The sequence below is a fragment of the Puma concolor genome, chromosome D2 (assembly GCF_028749965.1).
Source record: "Puma concolor isolate L17-30 chromosome D2, mPumCon1.1.hap2, whole genome shotgun sequence".
NCBI lineage: Eukaryota > Metazoa > Chordata > Mammalia > Carnivora > Felidae > Puma > Puma concolor.
In genome coordinates this window covers 33,820,518-33,848,391 of record NC_141677.1, presented here as the reverse complement: position 1 = coordinate 33,848,391, position 27,874 = coordinate 33,820,518, and the positions used below count along the sequence as shown (strand labels likewise).

The 27,874-nt window shown below is 50.1% G+C and overlaps 1 protein-coding gene across 2 annotated transcripts; it reads right to left on the bottom strand.

Annotated features, from left to right (window-relative positions):
- Positions 1 to 20,950: 20,950 nt before the first annotated feature.
- Positions 20,951 to 23,176, bottom strand: DDIT4 (DNA damage inducible transcript 4). Of its 2 annotated transcripts, none has more exons than XM_025918324.2 (3): positions 23,019 to 23,176; positions 22,633 to 22,894; positions 20,951 to 22,332 (listed from the first exon to the last, which is right to left on the bottom strand). In XM_025918324.2, the coding sequence occupies exons 2-3, from the start codon at positions 22,832 to 22,834 to the stop codon at positions 21,839 to 21,841; spliced, it is 696 nt and encodes a 231-aa protein (XP_025774109.1). In that variant the 5' UTR covers positions 22,835 to 22,894; positions 23,019 to 23,176; the 3' UTR covers positions 20,951 to 21,838. The 2 variants fall into 2 exon arrangements, with proteins under 2 accessions (XP_025774109.1, XP_086536077.1); XM_086679951.1 differs by having other exon boundaries at positions 22,633 to 22,870; positions 23,019 to 23,173.
- Positions 23,177 to 27,874: the final 4,698 nt, after the last annotated feature.

The following is a 27,874-nucleotide window of genomic DNA, read 5'->3' as shown; positions in this document are numbered from 1 at the left end:
GAAGAGAACACAGCTGTGAAACCAACACAGGAAACAGAATATTATTACTGCCTCCCCGGAGACCCTTCTCAAGGCCTTCTACACCCCTCAGTGGCAACCACTACCCTGACTTATATCATAGATAGGTTTTGCCGGTTTTTGAACTTGATATCATTGGGTCATATAGAATGACTCCTTGGTCCCCTGGCTTCTTTCTCCCAACATAAGGCCCATGAGATTCACCCATGTTGTTGGCATGTGGCCATAATTGATAGTGGTTAGCTTCTAATCCAGTGCTTCTCAAAGTAGGATCCTCAGTAGTTCTTAGGGTTCCATTAATCTACCAGCTGGAGAGCAGCAAATGTGGGTGCCTGAACCATTGTTCAGAAAGGGATTGAAAGGGGCGCCTGGGTGGCGCAGTCGGTTAAGTGTCCGACTTCAGCCAGGTCACGATCTCGCGGTCCGTGAGTTCGAGCCCCGCGTCGGGCTCTGGGCTGATGGCTCGGAGCCTGGAGCCTGTTTCCGATTCTGTGTCTCCCTCTCTCTCTGCCCCTCCCCCGTTCATGCTCTGTCTCTCTCTGTCCCAAAAATAAATAAACGTTGAAAAAAAAAAGAAAGGGATTGAAAGCATCCCACTGCAGGGCACTGGGTCCTGTCCTGGGCATTCACTCTATAGCTTAGGTCCTGCCTCAGTCCCACTCCGGACTCCCAGACTTGTAGCTTCCCCAGTGCACTGTGCTCAGCCAGGCCTCTGGATCTTTGCAAATGCTGTTCCCTTTGCCTGGGATGCCCTCCCTTGTTTGTCTGCCTAGTCAAGGCTTATGTATTTTGTGGGCACCTGAAAGGCTGCCTCCTCTGTGAGTCTCCGCTGGCTCCCCTGGGCACCCTTTCTTGTGCTTTACCCCTGTTACCCCTGCACCATTTACCATCCTGTGTGGTCGCTGCAGGTCTGTCTCCCCACCGGACTGTGGGCTTTGAGATCAGGGGTGTGGGACAACACTGCACTCACTCCCAGAGTGACTGAGGAAAGAGTCTTGCTGGTGGGGACCCAGGGCCATCAGAAGCAGGAGCAGGGTTCTCTGTCCTGGTTCACCTGCCTCATTAAACATGGGGTTCGGTTGGCTCTGACATCCCTGCATCATCAGCTAAGGGGGACAGCATCAGAACTATGGCATGGGAGTCCTTGGCCAAGCCACTACACCAGGGAATTAAAGGCCTAGAGAGCCCTGCTTGGGCCAATGCCAGGACTTACGGCCTAAGGGTCAGGTAATTTGCCACACGGGCATCGGTTTCCTTATCTGTGAAATGGGAACAATGAACCTGGTCACCTTCCTCTTTCCTGGGAAGAGTATCAAGTTAATGAATGCCCAACACCGGATGTGACTATACCTAAGAGTACAAGCTGCCTGGAGGCAAGGGAATGGCCTAGGTGACCCTGGATTCTCTCCTCCTGCCCAGGACTGAAGGACAGTGTGAGACCCACAATTCAGCTGTAGCTGCTCATCTTGGTCCCCCACCCTGCCCTGGGTGGGTCTTGGCTTGGAAGCCCTAATCAGCTTGCTAAGCACCTACCCCACTTATTCCAACCTGAATTTGCCCAGCCCTGTGTCTTGCCCCCGCAGTGCTATTTCTAGTCCATTGCAGCAAATTGGGTTTCTTTGTCCCTTCTCACACAGCCCTATTCATAGTGCCCCTCCTCTAAGCAGCCTTCTCGTATTAACCTTGGGCACGATGGGTTCATCTGTTGACATTTGTGAAGAGTTCATGTCCTAGCTGTCCCCCAACTTCCGACCCCCACTCTATCCTGAAGTGGAACTGGGATCATAGAATGTGGTTGTAGGAAAAGCGGGCTCCACCCAGTGGGGAAGATAGATGCAGCTGCCTGTTGCCGTGGCAACCAAAAAGCGCGCGCGCACCCCTCTCTACCCCCGCGAGCTTCTTCATTGGCCACTGAGATCCTGATCCCACCTCCGATACTAGAAGGGACCAACTGAAGGCAAACAGAGGGAGACCCTGTTGGGGGATTCGTGGGGGCGATGCGCCTCGCTTCCTGTTCTTCCGCAGGGAAACCCACCCGCACGCGATCCCACTTCTCAGGGCCATTCTGGCTTCGTTGGAGCCGTGTCCGAGAGGGGGCTGGGGTGTGAGCCTGTAGCAGGATGTGTCCTCGGGTGCTGCTGGGTAGAGGCAGACCTGGGTTGTTGGGCTGGGAAGGAAGCAGTGTTTCTAGCCCGCAATTCAGGCCGCCAGCTAGGGCAGAGGGTGAGGGGTGACTACTTGGGGCCACAGCGGAGAGGTCCCCAAGGGCCTCCAGGCGGAGGCGGAGGCGGTGGCAAAGGCGCTTGCGGGGGTGGGGGGAGGAGGCTGCGGTGGAGAAGGATTAGGGAAGGGGGTGGGGAGGATCCCGCTATCAAAAGTCGGCTGGGGCTCCTGGAAGAGGCAGGAGTCTGGGCTTGCAGTCAGATAGGACGCTGGTTCGAATCCCTGCTCAGCTCTTATCAGCAGTGTGACCTTACACACACACGTGCCTTCCTCTCTCTGTTTCGGAGGAGGGGTCAGATCACACTTTACTTTGTGCTGATCCCTGTGTTGAACACCCTAGGAGGCTTCTCTCCCAAATGCCTTCGACACGACGCTGAAGTAGATGGGGACTATCTTTATCTGCAGTTTACAAGGGAGGAAACTGAGGCTCAAGGAGGCTACCCTGAGAAAAGCCTCGGGTGAGCTCAATTCCCAAACCTGAGAAGGCTCTGGCAGGCTTGGCGGTTATCTGGGGGCAAAGGGGTGGTGCGTCCCCACCCCCACCCCCAGGCATCCTGGCCTGCCCGGAAGGAAGCGTCGTGCCAAGCCGTGAGACTTGCGTGGTTTCCTTTAGCAAAACTGCGTCAGACTCGTCTGGGGGTAAACCGCCACTAACTGGTGACAGCGCTTTGATTACAACAGATCAGAAGGGGAAACCAAGCCTTCTCTGCCTTCTCACTTCTCCGGAAAAGTTCCCTTTTCAGGAGACAACAGATTAAAGAAGATAGAGCCCGCCTTCACGGGGAGGGTGTTTGTAACTACTTTTGCACTATCAAACCCGCCCAAGATTACCTCTGGAAGCCTCTGTTTAACAATAACATTCATTTAACTAAGGCTGGTTGAGGTTGAGACTGGGCTTTAAAGAGCAGCCGGATCAGACAGCACTGATGTGTTCCAAGGGAGGGGCTGAGCCAGCAGAGTGGACCCTGGATGTAGCATTAGACAGGACCTAATCTGTGAAATGGGCTTCGTTGGAGTGTGAGGATTAGAAAAAATAACCATGACACTCACAAGAAACTTTCTTGTGCCATGTGTGCTCTGGGTGGGGCAGGTAGCCCTCCCTACACACACACACACACACACACACACACACACACACACCCCAGAATTTCCAAGGACCACACAGTCAGGGAGAGGCTTTTGCTCAGATACCCTTGCAGTTCAGTCCCAGGGGCCAGAGTCAGAATCAGTAACAAACACTTACGGAGCACCTAAAAATTGATGGTTTTTTTAAAAGAAAAATTTTAAGTTTATTTATCTTTGAGAGAGAGCAAGAGAGAGAGCAGGGGAGGGCCAAAAAAGGGTGGGGGGAGAGAATTCCAAGCAGGCTCCCCCCTGTCAGTGCAGAGTCTGACCTCAGGAACAGGGAGATCATGAGCCAAAATCAAGAGTTGGATGCTTAACTGACTGACCCACCGAAAGCACCCCCAAACTGATGTTTTTGAGTGCCTAACATGCGTGAGGCTTTATATTGTGTCGAACCCTGATCAACTCTTTTAATCATTCCAGAACAACCCTTCTTTTCTCCTGAAAAATACTGTTAACAGTTATCCCCATGTTGCAGATGAGCAAACTGAAGTTTATAGAAAAGAAAGTTCACCATGTGAATTTCAGACTTTGATGCAAGTAACAGAAAACTGGACTCAAACTAGTTTATGCTAAGAAGGGAATTTGCTAGCTCAGGAGACTGAAAAATCCAAGCATGACTTGATCTGGAGACTCCAAAATGTGATAAAGACAGAATCTCTCCACTTTGCCTTTGCCATCTTGGTGCTGTGTTTGGGCTCCATGGGTAGTCTTCTGCAACTCCAAGTTCACATCATCCTGAGTCCTAGTTCTGTAGAACTGTATAAGAGTCTCTTCTGTAGAAAAGAGGGTCTCAGTAATTGCGACCCAAGTCCCAGGATTTACTCTAATTACACATGCAGACGCTAGTTAGGGGTCATGTGACAACGCTTACAAAAGGCACTGCCCAGAAAGATTCAGCAAGATTCAGTGCTGATAGGCGGCCTGGCCACATGCAGCCTCTTCTGTACCAAGGGGCAGAAAGGAAAGGAGGGAGAAATGTTTCTCCCAAAGAAGAACGGAAAAGGTGGGGAATGGGTGCTAACAGCTGGCTTGACCTGTGTCTTCCACGCTGAGGTCATAAGGTGACACGGTTGAGAAGAGTTAGGACAGGAATTGAGTCCTGGCATTCTGACTCCAAAACCCACCACCTGACCTCCCCCACACCTTCTACTATAGGTGCCAGCCTCTTGCTAAGCACCTAGTAGAGAAAACAGATGCGGAAGGTAAGGCCTTTGCCCTGGGAGAGAGCCCAGCCCTGCTTCTTTGGTCCCAGGTCAGTCCTTATCACATCTGGTACCCGTCCCCACCTCCGACCCTGGCCGCTGTTGTTTCTGGAGGGTCCTAGGAGCCTTATCTGATAGCTGGGTCACGGGCTATTGCCTGCCATGCTACAGAAGGCCTTCCACGTTTAGCTGGAGTTACACATTGTCCTGGGGTCCAGTTGCTTCCTGGTTCTCCAAGCAGAAGGGAGATTCTTTGGGGACTAGGACTATGTTCTCCCTTCCCCTGTATGTGGTCCCTCTGTGGGACCAGGCAGAATTTGTGCAGTAGGAAGCAGTGGTGACTTTGAGGGGCCCTAAGAAGGCCCTTCTCTACCCCCTAGGGACCTTCTTTACTGTAAAAAAAAAAATTCCAACAGTAGATGGGATTTCATCCCTTTAATTCCCCTTAAGATTCACATTCCCCTGAGAGAGGGAGCCTAGTAGGTCTTATCACTCATTCACACTTTAGTGAGAAGTTCACAGAATCTTTCCCGAGGGCAGTCTTTGTTATCAAGGCTGTTGACTGAGTGCCTAGTATATGATGGTCTGCTGATTCAAGAGCTTCTCTTGCATTCTCTTATTTAATCCTCACAACCTGTGAGGTGGGTACTCTTATTGAACCTGTTTTACAAATGGGGAAACTGAGGCCCAGAGAGGTTAAGAATTTGCCCAACGTCTTCAAGTAGTGGAACAGGGATTTGAATCCATGAAGTCTGGTTCCAAAACCTACACTCTCCATCACTCCACTGAAATAATCCCTAACACTTTTCAGTTTCCAAATATATTCCATATCAGGGGTGTCTGGGTGACTCCGTTGGTTAAGCATTCAACTCTTGGTTTCTGCTGAGGATATGATCTCATGGTTCGTGAGTTCAAGCTCTGCATTGGACTCTGGCTTACAGCGAGGAGCCTGCTTGGGATTCTCTCTCCCTCTCTAGCTCTTCTCCTTCCTGCTCTCTCTCTCACATGTGTTCACCTCTCTCTCTCTCTCTCTCTCTCTCTCTCTCTCTCCCCCGCTCTCTTTCAAAATAGATAAATAACCTTTAAAAAAAAACAAATATATTCAATTCATCTTTTGGACTTCCCTTCAGCAATGTTGTTAGTATAATCAGCCTCATTTTATAAAGGAGAATATTGAGGAGGTGAATTTCAGTCAATAGATGAGCGGCAGATCCAGGGTCTGAGCCCATATTCTCATCTGAGATCAAGTCTTTTCCCTGGACTCCGCATAGCACACAGTGAGAGGAGCCTTGGGTCAGCTCCCTGGCGTCCTGGGGACAGAGGGAGGGTGTGAGGGGCCATGGAAGCTGGGAGCTCCCAGAACAATCCTACTCCTTCTTCCCTTCCTCCCTTGCTTCCTCCCTCTAAATGAAGTGTCTAGCAGTGAGCTGGAGATTGGACAACAGAAGGAGTAAAGATGCTTCAGGGACTATCTGGCGATTGTGCACATTTTTCATGAGAGGATTAATAAACTAAGAACTTTTATGTGTCTGGTTGTTTGGAAAAAAAAAATCCCTGTGACCTCCGAGGAGGGGTCTCCCCTTGACTATGCGGACTTGTCTGATTTCTCATTCAGAGGACAGACCTTCAACTGTATGAAGGCAGTTCTCACGCACGTCCTCCAAGGAAGTTTGCTTTCACCCGACGTTTCCCACTTTTCCTTCATAACTTCTGGGTCTTTTCCTATGACCTGTGTCAAGGCAAGTTATCGTCCTCTTTGACAGTCTGATGGTCCCTTGACTTGTTTCCAGAGACCCCGTCCTATGTTTGTATCCAAGGATCTATACAGTGGAGGATTAGAATTTTCGATGAAATTCTGTAAAATTTGAAAAAAAAAGTCCTTCTCTTTCTTCCCTCATTCCTCCCATTCATTCATTCAGCCACCTGAGCACCTACTAAGGGTGAGGGCTATGGGTAAGCAGTGACCAAAACAAGTGTTCCTTGTGTTCTCACAGGGTTGATAGTCTACCAAACAAATAGGGGTGCCTGGCTGGCTCAGCTGGTGAAGCAACTTGATCATGAGTTCATGAGTTCAAGCCCCACATTGGGTTTGGAGATTACTGAAAATAAAAATGAAAAGCAGATGAACAGGTATCACTTGCTATTTTTAGTTTTTGTTTAAATTTTTTTGCTTTTTTTTTTTTTTTGACAGAGAGAGAGAGAGCGGGAGAGGGGCAGAGGGAGAGGGAGAGAGAGAATCTTTTTTTTTGTTTTAACATTTATTCATTTTTGAGACAGAGAGAGACAGAGTGTGAGGGGTGGGGGGCAGAGCGAGGGAGACTCTGAATGTGAAGCTGCCTCCAGGCTCTGAGCTGTCAGCACAGAGCCCAACGCAGGCTCAAACCCTCGAACCGTGAGACCATGACCTGAGCTGAAATCCAACGCTTAACTGACTGAGCCACCAAGATGCCCCAAGAGAGAATCTTAAGCAGGCTCTGCACTGGGTGTGGGATCATGACCTGAGCCAAAATCAGGAGTCAGATGCTTAACTGACTGAGCCACCCAGGCGCCCCTACACTTGCTGTTTCTTGAGTGTTTATAGTGAGTAGGGCCCTGTGCTAGGTGCTGAACATGCATCATCCCCAGAGCTCACTTTCTCGGGCAGAAGACTGGGGCTTAGGGAGAGCTAAGTGCATTATTTCATTTAATATGACTCCAGGCTGACTCCAGAGTCCAAGCATCTCACCAGTGGAGTAGACTGCCTCCCTCTTGGGGTGTAGTGAGTATCCAGATACTTACAGAGTGAGGAGTGTGTGTGTGTGTGTGTGTGTGTGTGTGTGTGTGTGTGTGCAGGTGCACGTGCACACACACACACACACACACACACACACACACAGAGCCCTGGCTCTGTGACTCCAGAGGCAGCCATTTCTGCTGTCTCCAGCACCCTCTTTCTACCCCAAGCCTCACCCCAAACAGGAGCTGAGTAGGAAAAGGCCATCTCCCAGGGCAGGGATAGGCTAGCACTCCAGGACCTCTGAATGGAAACCCCCCAAGGAAATGGAATGAGAGTGATCTAACCAGAGGTTCTGGAAGAAGACCTCACTCATTCTCCCTGGGCAGCCTTTCAGCATGACTGGCTTGTGCCTTGGTTTCCTCTCTTGTAAGTTGACCTGCTCACAGGCTATGTCTGAAGTATTATCCATCAGAAACTTCTAGAACCAGCTAGCTGCTTCATCCTCCTGCTTTCTTTCTTTTTTTTTTTTTTTTTTTTAAATTTATTTGGAGAGAGACAAACAGAGAGACAGCAGGGTAGGGACAGAGATAAAGGGAGAAAGAATCCTAAGCAGGCCCCAAGCTGTCAGCACAGATCATGACTTGGGGCTCCGTCTCACAAACCGTGAGATCAGGACTTGAGGCGAAATCAAGAATCAGATGCTTTACCATCTGAGCCACCCAGGTGCCCCCTCCCTGCTTTCTGACCTGGTACTGCCAGGTTCTTCATAGGGATTATGTTTCCCATTTTACAGATATGGAAATGAAGCTCAGAGAGGCTGGCCCACAGCCACCTAATGAGTGTTAGAAATGCAGTGAAAACCCACCCAGGTTTTGAATCTGTTGCCCCAACAAGTATTTACTACACACTCAACTGGATGCCGGAATCCGAGCTATGTCCAAGAGATATAGCAGGGAGCAAGGTGGGCTTGTCCTACCTCTAGGAGCTCCAGGTTCAGGAGAGGTGACAGACAAGAGAGGAAATATTAGAAACGTTGGCAGGGCAAAGTGACAGGAGCAAAAAGACTTCTGGCAGGACAGAGGACAGAGGTGCCCTTGAGGCTGTCTCAGCTCCCACATTTCGGAGGACCCGGCAGAGCAAAGGTTTTAGGGGCTGGGGAGCTGAAGTGGGAAAGGCTGGGGTCTGGGGTCAGCAGTCTTGGCTCAAGTCGGGGGAGGAGTTGGAGCTGCCCCACCCCAAAATACTCACACTCCACCTGCCTCGAGTTTCTACCCCAACAGTTTCCTTGTCTGGGGTGGTTTCCAGCCCCACCTGCTTTCCTGGAGTCCAGTTGATCTATCACTCCTGCCAGGTGTGTACCTGGTGCCTAGTGTCACTCTGAGTAATTCCGGAGACCCAGGTGTCCTCACCTGCTCCTGATTCAGTTTGACTCACCCTATTTCTGGAAGGTGGCTCTTGGCTGTTCTCACCTCATGCTTGGGGCACCTGGGGCCCGTGGGAGCAGCAGATCCTCCTCCCCACTCCTCATTGTTAAACTGGTCGGTGCCACGCAGGGGAAATGGGGGAGCCCTGAGGAGGGAGCCCTCACCCACCCAGGATTAACTCCCTCCCTCTACAGCCCAGTTCCGACATCTCCTTTCTAGTGATCACCAATGTTCTTCCTGTTCTTAACAGGGAAGGAACATTACCTAGGAAGAATAGCTCATGTCAAGTGATCATTTACTATGAGCTGGGCAATCTGTACACATCATTAGAGTCGCACAACACTCCATTATTGGTTTTTATTTTCCAGGATGAGGCAACCATAGCTCAGAGAGGGGACTCGTCTTGGCTAAGGTCACATAGAAAGGAATTGGCTGAAGTGGGATTGGAACCCAGGTATAGTTATTTCACCAGGGCCACACACCTGACCCCCACCCCTTCCCCTGGAAGATGGAGATCATTCCACCTGCCAGGCTTGAACCTGCTCAGATCCAGCCTCATGCACCCCTAGGATCCTTTGTAGTGGTGCTGGGGGGGGGGGGTTGGATAGGAACTCTGAGAGGAGGCACCATTTGCTCAACCCAGGGAGCTGAGGGCCATCACTTCCTTGATGGGGAGAAGCCCAGATCTACAGAGCATCCATAGGAAGCACCCCCCCTTATGAGTGGGACAGGCCTGTGCTGCTTGGTGGAAGTCGTGGCCTGTCATCCCTCTTCATATAGATGGGCCCAGGCCGGCCACCTCAGTGTACCCTCCTCCTTCCCTCCCACAGCTGGTCACCAAGTGGTTCCACATCCCTGCCCCTGGACCCACCCCCCTTCCTACCTTCACACCAGATAAGGCCGTTCCGGGGGCGCCTGGGTGGCTCAGTCGGTTAAGCGTCCGACTTCAGCTCAGGTCACGGTCTCACGGTCCGTGAGTTCGAGCCCCACGTCAGGCTCTGGGCTGATGGCTCAGAGCCTGGAGCCTGCTTCCGATTCTGTGTCTCCCTCTCTCTCTGCCCCTCCCCCGTTCATGCTCTGTCTCTCTCTGTCTCAAAAATAAATAAACGTTAAAAAAAAAAATTAAAAAAAAAAAGATAAGGCTGTTCTGCTCAGAGCTGTGCTATCCAGTAGAGTGGCCATGAGCCCCACGTGGCTGTTGAGCACTTGAAATGTGACTAGTGCTGCCGAGGAACTGAATTTTACATTTTATTTAATTTTAATCAAGTTACATTTAAATTTAAAAATTGATAACGCCGTTGGGGTGCCTGTCTGGCTCAGTTGGTAGAACACGTGACTCTTGATCTCAGGGTTGTAAGTTCAAGCCCCACAATGGATGTAGGGATTAGTTAAAAATAAAATCTTTTTACAAAATGGATAATGTAGTTATTGGAAAACATTTAAATATGTGTGGAATACCTTGGGCATGTGAATCTACTTTTTCAAGTGCAAATTTTATAAAGTCTAAGTAGAGACCATTTTCTGATGAAAATTTAGCAAGTACTGTAAGTATAAACTAGGCCCCAGATTTTGAACACTTAGTAACACAAAATGTAAAACGTATCTCATTAATATTTTTTGCACAGCATAGCAAATAAAATATATTATTAAAATTGATTTCACCCGATTCTTTTTTTAATGTAGCTACTAGAAAGTTTTTCAATTACTTATGTGACTCATATTCTATTCCTATCAGACAGTGCTAGCCTAGAGGTTAAATGTGTGGGTTCAAATCCTGGCTCTGTGTGTCCTTGAGCAACTTAACCAAACTCTCTGCGCTTCAGTTCCTTGCCTAAAAGACAGGGATAACAATAGCACCTCCTTCAGAAGAACACGCTAGATAATGTTCGTAAAGCACTTAGCCCAGTGCCTGGCATACAGTAGTGCTCCGGGGAAAACAAAACAAAACACTGTAGGCTTCCTTTTATCATAACACTCCAAGCGTGGTTCAGTTAAACTCAGTCATATTTATTGAGGGTCTGCTACCTGCCAGGCTCTGGGGATTCCATGGAGAGCGAGCCCTCTGCTCTCCCAGAACCCGCCATCTAGGAGGGAGGCTGCTGCTTAAAAGAAATGGGGGTAAGGGCAGGTGGTGGTGAGTGCGGAAGGGGGGGGGGAAGAAAATGGAACACGGAGATGTGCTAGAGAGAGACTCCGGCTGCTTCTGCAGGGGAGGCTGGGGAAGCCTGCAGGGGACATTTGAACTAAACCTGACTGACAAGGAGCCAATCAGGTGAAAGTGAGGAGAGGGTGTCCCCGGCAGAGTGAGCAGCTTCAGCGCAGAGGCCACAGCACGAGTGCCTGCGGCGGCTGTACAGACATTTCTGTATTGCACAATCTGTTTCACCAAATTTTCCATTTCTTGCATCCAACTCCCTCCTGGCTACGGCACTGTCCCTGTGTTCACGGCAACCTTTGTAAAGCTGGCCCACATCATCCCCTCTCATCCCTTCTGTGCTCACCCGTCTGCCTGTGCAAACCTCCTCCCTCTCGCTCCAGCTCAGGGTTCGGGGTTCTAGGAGGTTTCCCCTGATGGTTCCTGTCCCCACCTTCCCGGCTCTCTCTCTGGTTCCTCTAGACTAACTACTTCACTCTATACCATCCTGGTTATCACCCGCCTCCCCCTTCATCTTTTCTAGGTCAGTCATGCCTCTCCAACAAACTTGCCCCTTTCTTAGGACAGGCTCCAGAAGCAGCTTTTTTACCTGCCTCCTAGTCCTGAGCTGAGCTGTTCAGTAAGACCCATGGATTGCCAGATCCCCTCACTGGGGAAACCGAGAGGCATGTCTGCCCAGGCACAGTGGAAAATCCCCAGCAGGGGGAAGGGCTATGGAAATTTCTTCTTAACGTTCTCTTTCCACACTTGGACTCGCCCCAGAAAGCAGTCAAGCATTTGCCCAGTGACCTGCAAGGCAGTTCTGCTGTTCCTCTTGCCCTGCCCCCACCCTGGGCTTGAACCCAGAGAGCAGTGATGGGGCTTTGAGAAGCAGCCACTGGCAGCTGAGCTCAGCCTCAGAGAATGGCAGTTGACGTCCTCCAGTCCCACCCGCTTAGTTCAAAAGATGAAGGAACAGGGATCAGTGGCAAATCATAGTACACTGCTGATACCCCCACTCCCAGTCCAAGCTCCTCCAGTGCCCCACGTTCCTGTTTCCTCATCTGTAAAATGGGCATAATAGTAATAGTACTTACTTGACAGGATTGGTGATCTGTGAAGCGAGGTAAAGAGGTAGAGCACGCTATGAATATGAGCGATGTATCTTCTCTGACCCTGAGCCTGTCCTTCCTTGTAGCCCCAGTGGTGGAGGGTGCCATTCCCATTCTGCCAGCGGCCCACCTCCAGGGACTTGAATGAGGCCTTGAAGTTGTCACCAGGGGCTGGCTGGTTCCAGTGGTGCCTGGCCCTGTATTGTCTATAGACTGTGTCCATAGCAGTCTTGCCCATATTTGTCCTGATGCTTTTTTTTTTTTTTCAATTTTATTTTAGAGAGAGAGACCATGAGCAGGGTGGAGGGAGAGAGAATCTGAAGCAGGCTCCAGGCTCAGCACAGAGCCCAATGCAGGGGTCTATGCAATGACCCTGGGATCGTGACCTGAGCTGAAATCAAGAGTCAGATGCTCAACTGACTCAGCCACCCAGGCGCCAGCCAGCTAGGAGCCCGATTATTTTTTTAAGTTTATTTATTTATTTATGAGGGAAGGAGAGAGGGAGAGAGAGAGAGAAAGAGAGAGAGAGAGAGCGAGCACCGAGGTGCCCCATCCTGCTGCTTTTTAAGTGTACATGGATGCAATTTGGGGTGAATAAAATACAAATTCACTTCACAGTGTTAGTGAAGTCACAGGTTTGTCTTATATTCAGTCAATCAGTGATGGCAAAAGTCCACTAAAATTTTTGAAGGTTCATAATGGATTGGGGGCTCCTGGACAGGTGCCCCAATCCTCAGCTCTTCTCCCCTGAGGGGCCCGTGTTCCTCTCTTGTCCCCTGAGGTGTGCCAACCCAAATCAGCTCCACTACTCTGTCCCTGGCCCCCAGACTACCCCTGGAGAGGGCTCTGACAGGAATCTGAATGTGTGACAGAAAAGCCCAGGTGAGACCATGAAGACGGCACCCCTCACATCGTCAGGGCGGAAGTCTCACCCTCCCTCCTCAGGAACCTGACTGATGTCCCTCTCTCCTCCCACTTCCTAGAACATACAAAATTCCCCAGATCCTGAGCCCTCACCCAGCCCTTGGCTACTTAACCTCGTAAGCGTGGGTGCGGTGGGGCTTGCCTGTTGGGGTAATTTGGGCTTGGACGGGGATACGGAGAGGCGTAAAAGGGCTTGGAGGTGTTGTGTACTGTTGATGGAAATGTAAAGTGGTACAGCCCACTGCTGAAAACAGTATGGAAATTCCTCAAAAATTAAAAATAGAATCACCAGGGGCACCTGAGTGGCTCAGTCGGTTGATCGTCTGATTTCAGCTCAGGTCATGACCTCGCAGTTCATGAGTTCAAGTCCCACATCAGGCTCACTGTTATCAGTGCAGAGCCCGCTTCAGATCCTCTGTCCCCCTCTCTCGGCCCCAACCCCCATCTCGTGCTCTTTCAAAAATAATAAGCATAAAAAAAATAGAGTCACCATGTGATCTAGCAATTCCACTTCTGGGTATGTACCCAAAAGAATTGAAAGCAGAGTCTCAAAGAGGTATTTGTACACCCGTGGTCATAGTAACATTATTCACAGCAGCCCAAAGACGGAAGCAACCCAGGTGTCCATCAATGGATGAATGGATAAGCAAATGCGGCACATACATACAATGGAATATTATTCAGCCTTAAAAAGGAAGAAAATTCTGGCTACAGAAAATTTGCTACAACATGAATGAATCTTGAAGACATTGTGTTAAGGGAAGTAAGCCAGGCACAGTAAGACAAATACTGTGTGATTCCCCTTATATCACCTATCTAGGGAAGTCAAATTCATAGAGGCACAAGGTAGAATGGTGATTCCCAGGGGCTAGGAGGAAGGGGACATGGGGACATGTGGTGTTGTTATTTAATGGGTATAAAATCTCAGTTATGCAAGATGAAAGAGTTCTGGAGAACAGTTGCACAACAATGTAAATATATTTTTTTTCAATGTTTTTTGTTTTTTTTTTTTTTTGGGACAGAGAGAGACAGAGCATGAATGGGGGAGGGGCAGAGAGAGAGGGAGACACAGAATCGGAAACAGGCTCCAGGCTCCGAGCCATCAGCCCAGAGCCCGACGCGGGGCTCGAACTCACGGACCGCGAGATCGTGACCTGGCTGAAGTCGGACGCTTAACCGACTGCGCCACCCAGGCGCCCCAATGTAAATATATTTTTAACACTACCAAACTGTACACATAAAAATGGTTCAGGGGCTAAAAGGCAACCGACGGAATGGGAGAAGATATTTGCAAATGACACATCAAATAAAGGTTAGTATCCAAAATCTATAAAGAACTTATCAAACTCAACACCCAAAAAACAAATAACCCAGTGAAGAAATGGGCAAAAGACATGCATAGACACTTCTCCAAAGAAGACATCCAGATGGCCAACCGACACATGAAAAAATGCTCGACACCACTCATCATCACGGAAATACAAATCAAAACCACAATGAGATACCACCTCACACCTGTCAGAATGGCTAACATTAACAATTCAGGCAACAACAGATGTTGGCGAGGATGTGGAGAAAGAGGATCTCTTTTGCATTGTTGGTGGGAATGCAAACTGGTGCAGCCACTCTGGAAAACAGTATGGAGATTCCTCTAAAAATTAAAAATACAACTACCCTATGACCCAGCAATGGCACTACCAGGTATTTATCCGTGGGATACAGGTGTGCTGTTTCAAAAGCACACACGCACCCCCACGTTTATGGCAGCACTATCCACAAGAGCCAAAGTATGGAAAGAGTCCAAATGTCCATTGATGGATGAATGGATAAAGAAGATGTGGTATGTATATACAGTGGAGTATTACTCGCCAATCAAAAAGAATGAAATCTTGCCATTTGCAACTACGTGGATGGAACTGGAGGAGGGTATTATGCTAAGTGAAATTAGTCAAAGAAAGACAAAAATCATATGATTTCACTCGTATGAGGAATTTAAGAGACAAAACAGATGAACATAAGGGAAGGAAAGCAAAAATAATATAAAAACAGGGAGGGGGACAAAACATAAAAGACTCTTAAATATAGAGAACAAACAGAGGGTTGCTGGAGGGGTTGTGGGCGTGGGGAAGGGCTAAATGGGTAAGGGACATTAATGAATCTACTCCTGAAATCAGTTGCACTATATGCTAACTTGGATGTAAATTAAAAACTTAATCAATTAATTTAAAAAATTTTTTCAATACATTAAAAAAACTGGGGAAAAAATGGTTCAGGGTCTCCTGGGTGGCTCAGTCGGTTAAACATCTGACTCTTGGTTTTGGCTCAGGTCATGCATGATCTTGCGATTTGTGAGTTTGAGCCCTACATCCGGCTCTTTGCTGACGGCTCAGAGCCTGCTTGGGATTCTCTTTCTCTCTCTCCCTCAAAAATAAATAAGCAAAAATATTTTAAAAAATGGTTCCAGTTTGGGGGGTACCTGGCTGGCTCACTTGGGAGGGCATGCAACTCTTGATCTTGAAGTCATGAGTTCAAGCCCCACAATGGGAGTGGGTGTAGATTATACTTAATTTTTTTTTTAGTGGTTCAAATGGTAAATTTTATGTTATATATATTTTACCACAATTTGAAAAAAGGAGTGTTTTCTAAATGTACATGGATGCAATTTTTGGTGAATAAAGTACAAATTCACTAAACAGGCCCTAGTGGGCCTCTCAGGACATGGCAGATTTGAGACTGTCATAGCCCTCTCTATCCTTCCTCTCTTCCACACATGTTCATGGAATGCTTTCTATGAGCCAGGCACTGTTGTAGGCACACACACAAAATGTGGGTTAACATTCTATTGGCAGAGACAGACAAATAAAATTTGAGCCAGGACGCATCTATTCTAGATGCAAATCACTTATCTTACATATGATTTGCAAAATGTTTTCTCCCAATGTCATCTTTTGCTTTCTTGACTTCATCCTTTGAAGCACAAAGGGTTTTTTGTTTTTTTTTTTTACAATTTTCTTTTAATTTGAAAAATGTTTTTTAATTTTAATTATGTTTTATTTTAGAAAGAGAGTGTGCAAGCAGGGTAGGCGGAGAGAATCTTAAGCAGGTTGCACGATCAGCGCAGTGCCTGGCATGGTGCCTGACACAGGGCTCGACACAGGGCTCTATCCCACTATCCTAGGATCGTGACCTGAGCTGAAATCAAGAGTTGGATGCCCAACTGACTGAGCCACCCAGGTGCCCCGGAAGCACAAACGTTTGTAATGTCAATAAAGTCCAACACACTGAACTTCTTTTCTGTCGCTTGCACTTTGGTATCATATTTAAGAAATCACTGCCTAATCCAAGATCATGAAGATTTATACCTATATTTTCTTCTAAAATGCTCATAGTTTAGCTCTTCCATTTAGGTCTATGATCCACTTTGAGTTAATTTTTGTGCGTACGCACACACACACACATATTTTTTAATTCGGGTATTAAGGTATAATTTACATTCAATAAAATTCACCAATTTTAAGTATATCATTTAATTAACTTCTTTAATCACTTTTATTTTATTTTATTTTTTAATTTTTTTTTCAACGTTTTTTATTTATTTTTGGGACAGAGAGAGACAGAGCATGAACGGGGGAGGGGCAGAGAGAGAGGGAGACACAGAATCGGAAACAGGCTCCAAGCCATCAGCCCAGAGAGCCTGACGCGGGGCTCGAACTCACGGACCGCGAGATCGTGACCTGGTTGAAGTCGGACGCTTAACCGACTGCGCCACCCAGGCGCCCCCTTTAATCACTTTTAATCATTCTGTATTGCTGGATATATTTTCCTGGGATGTTAGGGATAGGAAAAATCGAGTGTGTGCCCATTTTCTCTTCTCCTTATGCACCCCGGTTTTCTTGTAAATGCGTGTGTGGTTATGTGTGAGCGTGTGTGTGTGTGTGTGTGTGTGTGTGTGTGTGTGTGAAAGAGAGAGAGAGAGAGAGGGAATTTTGATGTCTGCGTCTTAGGGGTTCCCACTTACTTAACTTTGTCTTGCAGCCCCACAGAGCCACTTAATTATATACGAGTTGAATGAATGAACGCAGTAATCAAATGACAGTCCATCAGCGTCTGCCTTCAGAGCCATCAGCACCACATGGCCACAGATGTTTCCAGGCAGCTGCCCATGGTTGAGGTCAAGACGGACACTCCTCAGCTTGGCCCCTCCATGGACGTGTCTGAGTTTTAAGAGACTGTTTTCTAATTTGTGATTCCTTCATAAAGTGCCCCCTTTCAGGATAATTACAGAGTCCTGTAATAATCTATTAATTGGACCTGGTTTCTGTGCTGTGTGTTTCCTCAGCCTTCCGCGGGGCTGCCCCAGTGGTACTTGCCTCCCGCCAGCAGCAAAAGCAGATGTGGCTGACCCACACACCCTGACCTGGGAGCCAGGGAGGGCTCAGAGGAAAGAGTGGAAGGCCTGGGAGGAGGGCACTCTTCCCTTCTGAGCCCTGCAGCAGCCTTGCTCACTCTGGGCCTTTGCATTTCCTTCTGAACCGTGAGGGGGAAGTGAAGCAACCTAATATAAGTGCTTAATGTGTTCCAGGCTTAGAAGAATATAGCTTAGAAGTGAGGCTGTCTAAGCACATTACCCCCAAATGATGGAGGGGTTTTTTGTTTGTTTAAGATTTTATTTTTAAGTAATCTCTACACCCAATGTGGGGCTCGAACTCACTCGCATGCTCTGCTGACTGAGCCAGCCAGGAGCCCCCCAGATGGTGTTTTTTACAGGAATGTATTAAGGTTACATGTTGACACAATTCTTGTTAAGATGGTGACTTGAGGGACGCCTGGGTGGCTCAGCTGGTTGACTGTCCAACTTCAGCTCAGGTCATGATCTCACAGCTCGTGGGTTGGAGCCTGGCATTGGGCTCTGTGCTGATGGCTCAGAGCCTGGAGCCTGCTTCTGATTCTGTCTCCCTCTGTCTCTGCTCCTCCTCTGTTCACTCTCTCTCTCTTTCTCTGTCTCAAAAATAAATAAACATTAAAAAAAGAAAAAAAAAAAAAGATGGTGACTTGGAAAGATGTTAGAAGAAAGGAGGACCAGAGGGGAAGGAGGTCAAAGGTGTCCCCTACTCTGAAGCCAGCTCTGCCACAGCTCAGGCCCCCATCTCTTGCCCAACTACTGGCTTCCTCTGCCAATGGTGAACCCCAGTTATGACTTTATATACACATTTCTCCACTAGTATCCCCATTTTATAGATGAGGTAACTTAAAGTGACTCGCTCAAGGTCACTGGCTAAAAAAAGAAGAAGAAAAATGTCTGAGTCAGGATTCGAACCCAGATTTCACTAACTACAGCATAGTGGCCTTAACCACTAGGGACACTACTTCCCTTCCAGGACCTTAGCCTTTAATATTCCTCTAAACTGGGTGGCAGGCGTAATAAAACAATAAAGTATTTCTACCCTGCCCTCCTCTCTTCTTAGCCTGAGGGTCTGAGGCTGGTGAGAGAATCTTGTGTTGTTTGAGCCAAGGGAGAGGGGAATGAGCAAGCAGTCAGCCAGCCAGGGCCTGAGGGGAACCCGGGGGTACCCCCAAAGAACTGGGAGATATGAAGCAAGTGCATAAAATGAGATCAGGAAACTGCAAAGTTTTCAACACTGATTGTGAAGGAGGAGGCAGGACGAGGCAGAGGAGAGTCATAAAAGGGCTGAAACTCCCTCTGGGTCTTAAAGGAAGGGGGAGGGTTTGCAGGCAGGACAGAGGGATGACATCCCTGGTGAAGGGCACTGGAATGAGCAAAATCAGGCCAGAGAAGGGAGCAGGCCATACTGACCTGTACCTAAAGACAGGGAGTGGTAGGGAGTGTGGTGGGCCATCAGCCTGTATAGGGCAATATCAAAGGTCTTGAAAGGCAGACCGTGGAATCTGACAATAGGAAGCTATTGTAGGTTCTAGAGTAATACCCTAATGAGCTGGGAAATAGAAATAAGAAAGGTAATCAGAACAAATTTTATAAGCCTGGAAGCATTTTCCAAAGTGGGATGTTATTTGTAAGTCTATAAGCTTTATTAGCTTTCGGTCTTAGCAACAAAGGAATCTTTCCCAGCTTCTCTTCAAGAGCCCACCCAATACCTGGGACAAAGCTCCCTGCTGGGTCTGAGAAAGCCTGCCAGCTCCCATCTGGGGGCCCTTCTGTCCAGCTGGGGGGGCATTTGCAAGCCCTATGATGAGGAAAGCCAGTCTGGCTTCAGGGAGATGGCGACTCAGCTGTACTTTCTTGGGAGTCCAGGCCTCAGTCTGACCAACTAAGAAGAGGGGCCCCTGGGTGGCTCAGTCTGTTACGCATCCAACTTTGGCTCAGGTCATGATCTCACAGTCTGTGGGTTCGAGCCCCGTGTTGGGCTCTGTGCTGACAGCTCAGAGCCTGGAGCCTGCTTCACACCTCCCTCTCTCTCTGCCCCTCCCCCGCTTGCACCCTGTGTCTTTCTCAAAAAATAAATAAACATTTAAAAAAGAAAAAGAAACGAAGAGAAGTGCGCTCGCTGCCTCCTGGTCTTGGAGAGGGGTTAATGTTTATTGTGCCATCCAGTTCTTGCCTCTAAGTACCAATAAGACTCTGTCTTGGAGCTGGGCATGGTTGTTTTCTTTGTTCTTCCTTTGTGGCAAGGGATACACAGCTGTGAGCATTGGCGCTGCTCTTAATTCCCCGGAAAGTGAGCCCAGATACCATCCAAAGGCTGAGCACCGTACACTCCCAGCTCCCACCCTGAGGGGCCGAGAGTGAACGAGGTCAGCCACGGTCAGAAGACGGTCATTCAAGGGCTGCGGCCTGTGTTTACGAGTCTGTGAAACATTACTAACCCCCATCCCACCCAGCTTTCACAGGGTGGCTATCAGGAGGATGAGCTAAGAAATTGAGGGTGAGGGTTCTCCTAAAACTGCTCTGGGCAACTTATTTGTTACCAGCATTTTCAGATCCAGTTCTAACCCAAGTTCATTCAGTTTGGGGAACAAGTCACCCAGCTCTACCAAAGAGATGTGAGTCTTCTCAACTATCCCAGAGTTTGAGACTCTTTGTCAGAATCACTGACGAGAATGCAGGTTCCTGGGGCCCTGCCCCAGGTGCACTCAGCCAGAATCTCCACCAGAGCCCGGGGATCTGGGTTTTAACCTGGGCCCCACACACTCAAGTGGGAAAATTACTGTTTTAACATCGGGCAAACAAGGCCTGCCTGGGACCAGGAAGAGAAACAAGGGAGATAACAGCTCTCCAAAGGCCGGTGTGGGAGGTCTGCCCACACCCGCCACCCCCGCCACGACGGTCAAGGGGAGGGAGAAGTGGGAAGGGCCTTGGCCTTCATCTGGCCCAATCCCTATTTCACTGATAAGGAAATTGGGGCCCAGAGAGGGCAATGAGTCCCAGTCACCCAAGGAATTCCCTTAGATAGGCCTGCAGTCCCCTTGCTCAGAAGGCCTCACCACCCCTCCTTTTCTGCTTCCATGTGCATGTGTGTCTGTGTGCCTTGTCCATTCTGCACCTGCCAGGGCCACACCTCCTCCCAGGAACAAGCCGTACTCCTAGGTGCCCTAGGTTCTTGGTCTAGTAAGAGGCTAGAACTAACTCCATTTCTTGGTGCTCCTGCTCCCTAGCCTCTTACATTCAGAGATCAATTTTGTGATTTTCGTGACTGCGTAACAAATGGAACTGTGACTTTTTCATAGGAGGAAAAAGAAGTCTCTGGAAGTCCTTCGAGTTTCTGTAAGTGCCTTGGGCTTCTATACCCTGTACCCGGGCCTTCTAACCCAGAGCAACCAGGTGAGCTCTCCCAACTGAGCTCAGCGGGAGGTCTGACTCAACGCCTCACCTTCCAGGGCTTTCCAGCGCTTTTCCCTGGTAGCATCAGCCAGCCATGGGAGCCAGGGTTCTTGGCACAGATGGCACACAATCCACATACCTCCATTACCAGGCTGGCAGGCAGCCCCGGAAAAGGACACAGCAACACACGGGTGGACCCGAGTCTGATGAAACTTGCCTTTTACCGGCAACCATCCCCCTTTTTTATTTCACAGCACGGACGAGACTCAACTGTTTTAACAAACCTTTTTTTTTTTATTAGAAAAGTAAAAAATATTGCATAGGTCTTAATACTTGAACATCAAGTGTATTTATGAACAGCGAGTATCTTCATGTAAACAGTTCTAGATGGAAGACCCAGATGGCACTCTTCTGGGGGAGGGGTTCCAGCCCCCCACCCCACCCCAATCAGCCCCATCCCCTCACAGCTCAACTCCCCAGTACACATTGGGGGAGGGGAGGGAGGGGCAAATGCAGCTCCCAGGTGTATTTTTTCTTCAAGTGTCAAAGATCCCCAAGTGATCCCAACACCCACCCCTTCCTACTCTTACATTCATGCGTCTGTAAGATAGCTGCCTAGAACAGGTCAGTAGTGAAGCTCTGATCAAAACAAAAACAAAAACAAAAACCAAAGGTACAAAAACAAAGAACACATTTGGCCCCTTCAGACCATGAGATACACAAAACCGCCTTGACCTCCCCCCTCCCACCAGGGCTGCTACCAGGAGCACACAACCCCTTGCAAAGGCCAGTGCAGCCCAGCTGCTCACCTGGCTGTCACACCACTGTTGTCTTAACTGTCAGTAACGATAAAAATAATAAGGTACATGCTACATACACATCCAGCCAGAAGCCCAGTTGGCCCCTAAGCCTTTGTTTCATGCTACAGTACTGAGGGGCATAGGCCCCCAACCGGGAGCTACCTGCACACCTCAGTGAGCTTCCTAGGAAACACAATGTTCCCCCCACCTCCACCTTCCTCCCCTCAGGTGGCTGTTGTCAGTTTGCTAACGACAGGCGTCAATCCCTCAGCTCCTGCCTGCCAACCTCCACCTCAAAATCAAAAGTTGAGTGGTCTCTGGCGTGGGGGCAGGGTAGCCCCCCCCCCCCAGGCTCAAGTTCAACACTCCTCAATGAGCAGCTGCTCCGAGCTATACAGCTTTTTCTTGATGACTCGGAAGCCCGTGCTCAGCGTCAGGGACTGGCTGAAACCGGGGACGAAGGGAGAGTTGGCAGAGCTGAACAGCCCCTGGATCTTAGGCCAGAGGCGTGAGTCCAGGCGCAGCACGAGGGTCAGCTGGAAAGTGGGCACCAGGCTGGGGTCGAGGGCCAGCTGGCCGACGCTATGGCAGCTCTTGCCTTGTTCTACGCAGACGTCCAGCAGCGCCCCCCGCAGGCCACACGGCTCGCTGTAGGCCAGGCGCAGTAGTTCCTTGCCCACCTGGCTCACCAGCTGGCTGGGCATCAGCAGGCGCGCTGGGCGCCGTGAGCCCAGCCGCGCCTGGGACAGGCTCTCCTGCAGCAGCTGCATCAGGTTGGCACACAAGTGCTCATCCTCAGGGTCGCTGAGCAGCTCGAAGTCGGGCAGGGACACCCCATCCAGGTATGCCGAGTCTGGTAAGGGAGAGCACACAAGAGAGGGATATAAGAACAGCTCCAAAGGCGGGGGGGGGGGGGGGGGGGGGCGGGGGGGTGCTCTTGCGTTAAGAAACCAACACTCCTTCCCACTCTGTGCCTCAGCTTCTGCCCCACACTTGTACCCTATACTCCAATCTCCGTCCTCCATCCCGCCATCCCTCCGCAATCAGGGTTCTGATAGGATAGGAAGACAAGGCGGCGTTGACCCCTTCCAGAGCGGTGCTTTTTCACCTCCAGGGCCCCGTGAGTCGCGTCCAGTCTCCGCCCACGGCTTACCTTCCTCCGGCCCAAAGCCACTGTTGCTGCTGTCCAGGGACTCGCAGTCCGAGCTCTCCAGGCTCGCGCAGCGACCAAGACCCTCTTCTCGGGCCGCCGACCCCCAGGCTGAGCGCGGCGGCTGATCTGGGGTGTGAGTTCGGGACAAGGACGACGATGAAGAGGAGGAGGACGATGAGAAGCGATCCCAAAGGCTAGGCATGATGAGGACAGACGCCAGGACGTTTGCAGTTGAGCTCTGGATGCGGGAACGCAGAAAACGCTGTAAGACAGGAGGCGCACGGACCCGGCGTCAGTCTGGGGGCCGGACCAGACTGAGAGCGCTCGGACCCGCAGGATTGAGGCCTCCCCACGCAGGAATCAGTACATACTGAAAGGACACTTACCAGCTAGCTCGGTCGGCGAGAACTGCTAGGACAAGTGCGTACTGCCGCTTGAATGGGTGCGCGAACTGGTATCAACCCCCGCGCACTGCCCAGACCTGTCCCTTCTACCCACCCGCACCTCCCCCTTGGCCTGCCGCGGTCCCTAGCACCAGCACCGAGAGGCCTATAAGGACTAGAGCGGAGAGGCCACGCCTCCTCAGCGCCTCAGCCCAATCCAGATCCGGGAGTGTGGCCCCCCTCGGCCAATGGGCTCCGGGCGCACGTTCGCAACGTTCTCTCCTGCCCGGTGACAGAGGTCTGGCCCCGCCCCCGCTGAGCCCCAGAACGCTCCCAGCCGAACCCCGCGCCGCGGCCACGCCCCCTTTCTGGAAGGGATCCGCGGCGGCTGCAGCTGCCAAGGTCCCCGAGGGCGCTCGCGGCAGGGGAGGATCAAGGAACGACTTGTTTATTATAGGGTCCTGTTGCTGGGGGAGGGGGTAGCCGTGACCGCGCGGGGGGAAAGGCAGGGGAACTTGAGGGGGCGGCGGGCCGGGAAAACGGTTGCCCCCAGCGTCTGGGAACCTGAGACTACAGGCACAAATAAGCGCTCGGGTGGATGCCTGTGGGACGGCGGCGCGGGGAGCAGACGTTAACCCGGCCGGACCTCGCGCACATACCCCACGCTAACCCGGCCTTGCATAGGGTCGGAATATGGGGATGGGGTCCAGGCAGGGCTGGTCCCAGCACCGAGCTCTCTTGCAGCGCCACCAGTTTGTTAACTCTACAGCCCCAGGGGGTGGGTTAATGGGGGAGGTCCATGCCCCCCCCATATGATCCTCGTCCGCTAGATCGTGTCCGCTCCCACCCCCAACTGCTTCCAAGGAGAGAGTTTGGCGAGGGTGGCTAGAAGAGGTTTGTTGGGCTCGGGTTCCTAGCGCCTGGTCTTGGGTCTGAGAACGGGGACTCAAATTCGATGAACACAAGGGCCCTCCGCGGGCCCTACAAACCGACAGACTCCCCCGCCCTCTGTACCCGAGAGTCCTCGGGCGTCTGCCGGGTCCTAGCGCCCCTCCTTCCAAGGCGCTTTGTGTAAAAGAACCGGAGAGTTGCATCAGGACCAAGGACTAGATCTCCGGAAAAGTCCGGGAGTGCAATGGCCATCCCCTGTTTCGTCATTCAGGCGGGGCCACAGGATATCTGGCTTGATGGCAGTGCTCGGGGACGAATAATGATTGCTGAGGGTGGGAGGAGGTTCGGACGGACTCGACCTTTACGTCTTTAAAGGCTTATCAATCTGGGACACCAGGATCCCGATAGAAGAGGGAACCAAATTTACAGCAGACGCTCCCACTCCGGGAGCCTAACCAGATCCGACTGGCAGGCCTCGCCTCGGGGGCGGGCTTGCGCGTGACAGATGACACTTGCTGGAGGTCGGGCCCCTGCCATCCCCACCCCCACCTAATTAAAAAAAAAAAAAAAAAAAAGGCTGACCCGTGGGCCTTTCGGGCAAACCGTGACTCGAACCAGAAAGGACCGGAATTGAGGCCCTGCACCGCCCCCCTCCCCCATTTTCCAGATGGAGGAACCAATTATGGAGACAAATTTATGGATAAAAAATAAATTAGGGGGAGTCAGATTAGGAGATAGCGTTAAGATTGCCGCGCAACAGAATAGTCTTTTGGCCGCTGGGGCGATTAAGGCCTGAACACTGGCCCTTTCTTCCAGTCCTCCGAGTTCCAGTCACTTACTGGGAGCCTTAAAGACACCAGGGTCAGGGGGGTTAGGGGAAGTGCTTGGAGGGCTGGTGGTGGTAGATGACATTCTTTTGAAATCACAGTTTACTGAGGTGGGGTGACCCGTATGGATGTGGCCTTGTCGCCAGGACAGAAGGTTAGGGAATGAATCCATCAGAGTACTATTCCCTCTTCCCACCAGACAGACTGGGTTGGGGACACCTGAGACAGAAGGAGATAGTTTGGGGATGTTTTTCTTTTTCATCTCTCTCTCTCTCTTTCTCTCCCTCTCTTTGTGGCAGGAAAAAAAGGAAATATTTCAGAAAAAAATGTGGAACACTAAGAAAAAGAGAGGTTTTTAAAAAAGTGGATATTCATAAGCAAAAGAATCCAGAGACCGTGTGGAGAGCTCAGTTCACCAGAAACCATTCATATTCAATATGGTATTTGTGTGGTGCATTTGAGTGTTTGTGTGTGTGTTGAATATGTGCAGTGTGTCTGCAGTGTAGGGTTTGTGCTTTGTATGTATTTTGTGTGTATGTGTGTGGAATATCTGTGGTGTGAGTGTGCTGTATGTGTAGATCTTAGTGGGTGTTGGTTATGGTGTGGTGTATGTGAACTGTGTGTGTGGTATATATGAATTGTGAATGTGGTTTATATGTGGAGTATATGCAGCGTAAGTGTGGGCTGTGCAGTGTGTGTATGTGTGTGTTATTTGTGTGGCAGCGAAACATGGTCATGAAACAGTGTGCTAAGCACATTTTATCATTCACTGTCTCACTCTGTTATTGCCAAGTTTTTCCCAAATGGGAAGGCCTGTGTTAATGGGCACTGAGTAATTTTGTTTCTTTTCAAAAGAAATCCACTAATGTTGTTGCCTCATTGTGTTTTCTAAAAATATGGAAAAAAGGACCAGCAGTCTTAGCCATGGACGTCTCTCCCAGAGCAGAAGGGGTGGGCTGCAGAATAAACAATCACCTACAAGGAGGACTGGGGGCCAGGGAGGCTCCAAACGGACTTTCCTCACTGACCCCCTTCTCCCCTGTGAAGGAGGGGTCAAAGCCCCATACCATTGTCTTCCAGGAGAACCTTTGGACCTGGAAGAGGAATTTCTTAACTGTTAGCCCCTCTGTGGAGGCAGGGTAAAGGGCGTTGATCCATCGTGTGAAGGGAAGGGAAGGGTAGGATCCCTTCCATCTGGCTGGGGCTGCAAAGACTTCATTACCACCCCACTTACCCCTCCCACTATTGAAGCAGATGGGGGTGTGGGAAACACCTAAAATGTGTAACTCCTGGGGGAGGAGGAAGCTCAGTCTCCTCACCTCTAAGCCAGGCCCCCTTGGAGACCTCAAAGATCCCATAAACCCTGCATTTGGTGTGCTTCTCTCTCCCTACTACTCCCCTTGGGCCTAAGCTGGCTGCAGGTCAGACTTGCCTGAACATGCCCCTGCCTGAAGCTTTGGAGACCCAGCTCTGGCATCCCTGCAGCCAAGAAGCCTTCCCCAGCACACCCACACCCACCCTCCCATCCCTTAGGTGCCCCTCCTCATGTCATCCTTATACCTGTGTATATCTCTTGTTAATAATTGTTTCCACTTTAGTCTTCTTATTGGACTATGAGCTTCTTGAGGATGGTGTTCTACTCTCCTTAACCTCCAAGGACAGCACATAGTAAAGGCTCAGTGAACATTCCTTGGATGAACAGATGAATGGATGGATGGATGGATGGATGGATGGATAGATGGATGGATGGATAAAGCAAGAAGGTGAATTTTCCCAGAATTGTAGACCTACATCTGGATTCCCAAGACCAAGGTGGGCCTTTGGGGTGGACCTTCAGAAGACCTGGATGCTACGTTTCTATCCTTCTTCTGACAAGTGCTGCCCAAAGTCTTGGATGTATCTGAACCTTTTCCTCCTTTCTCAGCTCAGGTCTGGGAGTGGGGCTTCTAAGGCCCCAATTTAGTTCTCCAATTCGAAGATAGCATACAACCCAAGGAAGCTGGGGAGAGAGGGGACATTGTGTAGAGGGCTGATGTGGGGAATCTTTTCAAGCAATTAGTACTTTGCCTTCAAGTGCTTCAAAATACTTAAAAAAAATCTTTTGACATAAAATTCACATACACGTTCACAATTTTTTTAATTTTTATTTTTGAGACAGAGAGAGAGAGAGAGAGAGAGAGAGCGCACAAAGGGGATGAGGGGCAGAGAGAGAGGGAGATCCAGAATCTAAAGCAGGCTCCAGGCTCTGAGCTGTCAGCACAGAGCCTGACAGGGGGCTCGAACTCATGAACTGCAAGATCATGACCTGGGCCAACGTTGGAAGCTTAACTGACTGAGCCACCCAGGTGCCCCACGATGAACAATTTTAAAGTGAACGATTCAGTGGCGTTTAATTCATTTCCAATGTTGTGCAACCACTATCTCTAATTCCAAAACATCTTTATTACCTCAAAGGAGACCCCAGATCCAAGCGCTGGGTCACTCTCGTCAAAATCCTTTTGAAGTTTATATTCCCTTGTTGGAATAGGGTTGCTCCTTTGCCCAACTCCAGAGGGCATCCTTCGCTTTTGAGTCTGTGCATTTACATATGTCTTCTAGGGAATTGTGCTCTAGGGAGCACGGGTCACATAGACGTAATGTGCAACATGGACATCCAGACAACCACGGGGAGACTGGCTGAACTCTGAGCAGGAGTGGCCTAGTGTCACGTCCTGGGTCCTGAGTGACTCAGGCCTCTGGAGCTGGTAATCAGGCCCCATGTCCCAGTCACTGTGGCCAGAGCCCTGACCACACAGACACTGCCTCTTCCCGGGCCCTGCTCTATTCCCGTGGGACCTGCCACAGCCTGCAATTGAAAGTCAATGAGCACTCACTCCTGGCCTCCTGCCTCGCCCGGTTCAGGCGGTTTTTGTCCAGCGCACCGATTCCCAGGGCCTCAGTCTGGCAAGTCGCCCGAGTCGAGTTTGGGAAGTTAAACCAGATCTTGGGGTGGGAACCCTAGAAGTCAGGATGGGAACCCCTGAAGGCCAGCCAGCTTGCCTGCAAGGCTCAGCTTGGGCACCTTCGCAGTTCTTCGGAAACATCTCATTGAGGGTAGTGGAGGTGGCGGGAGGAGCCAGTGGGTCAGGGCGGTGGGGAGAA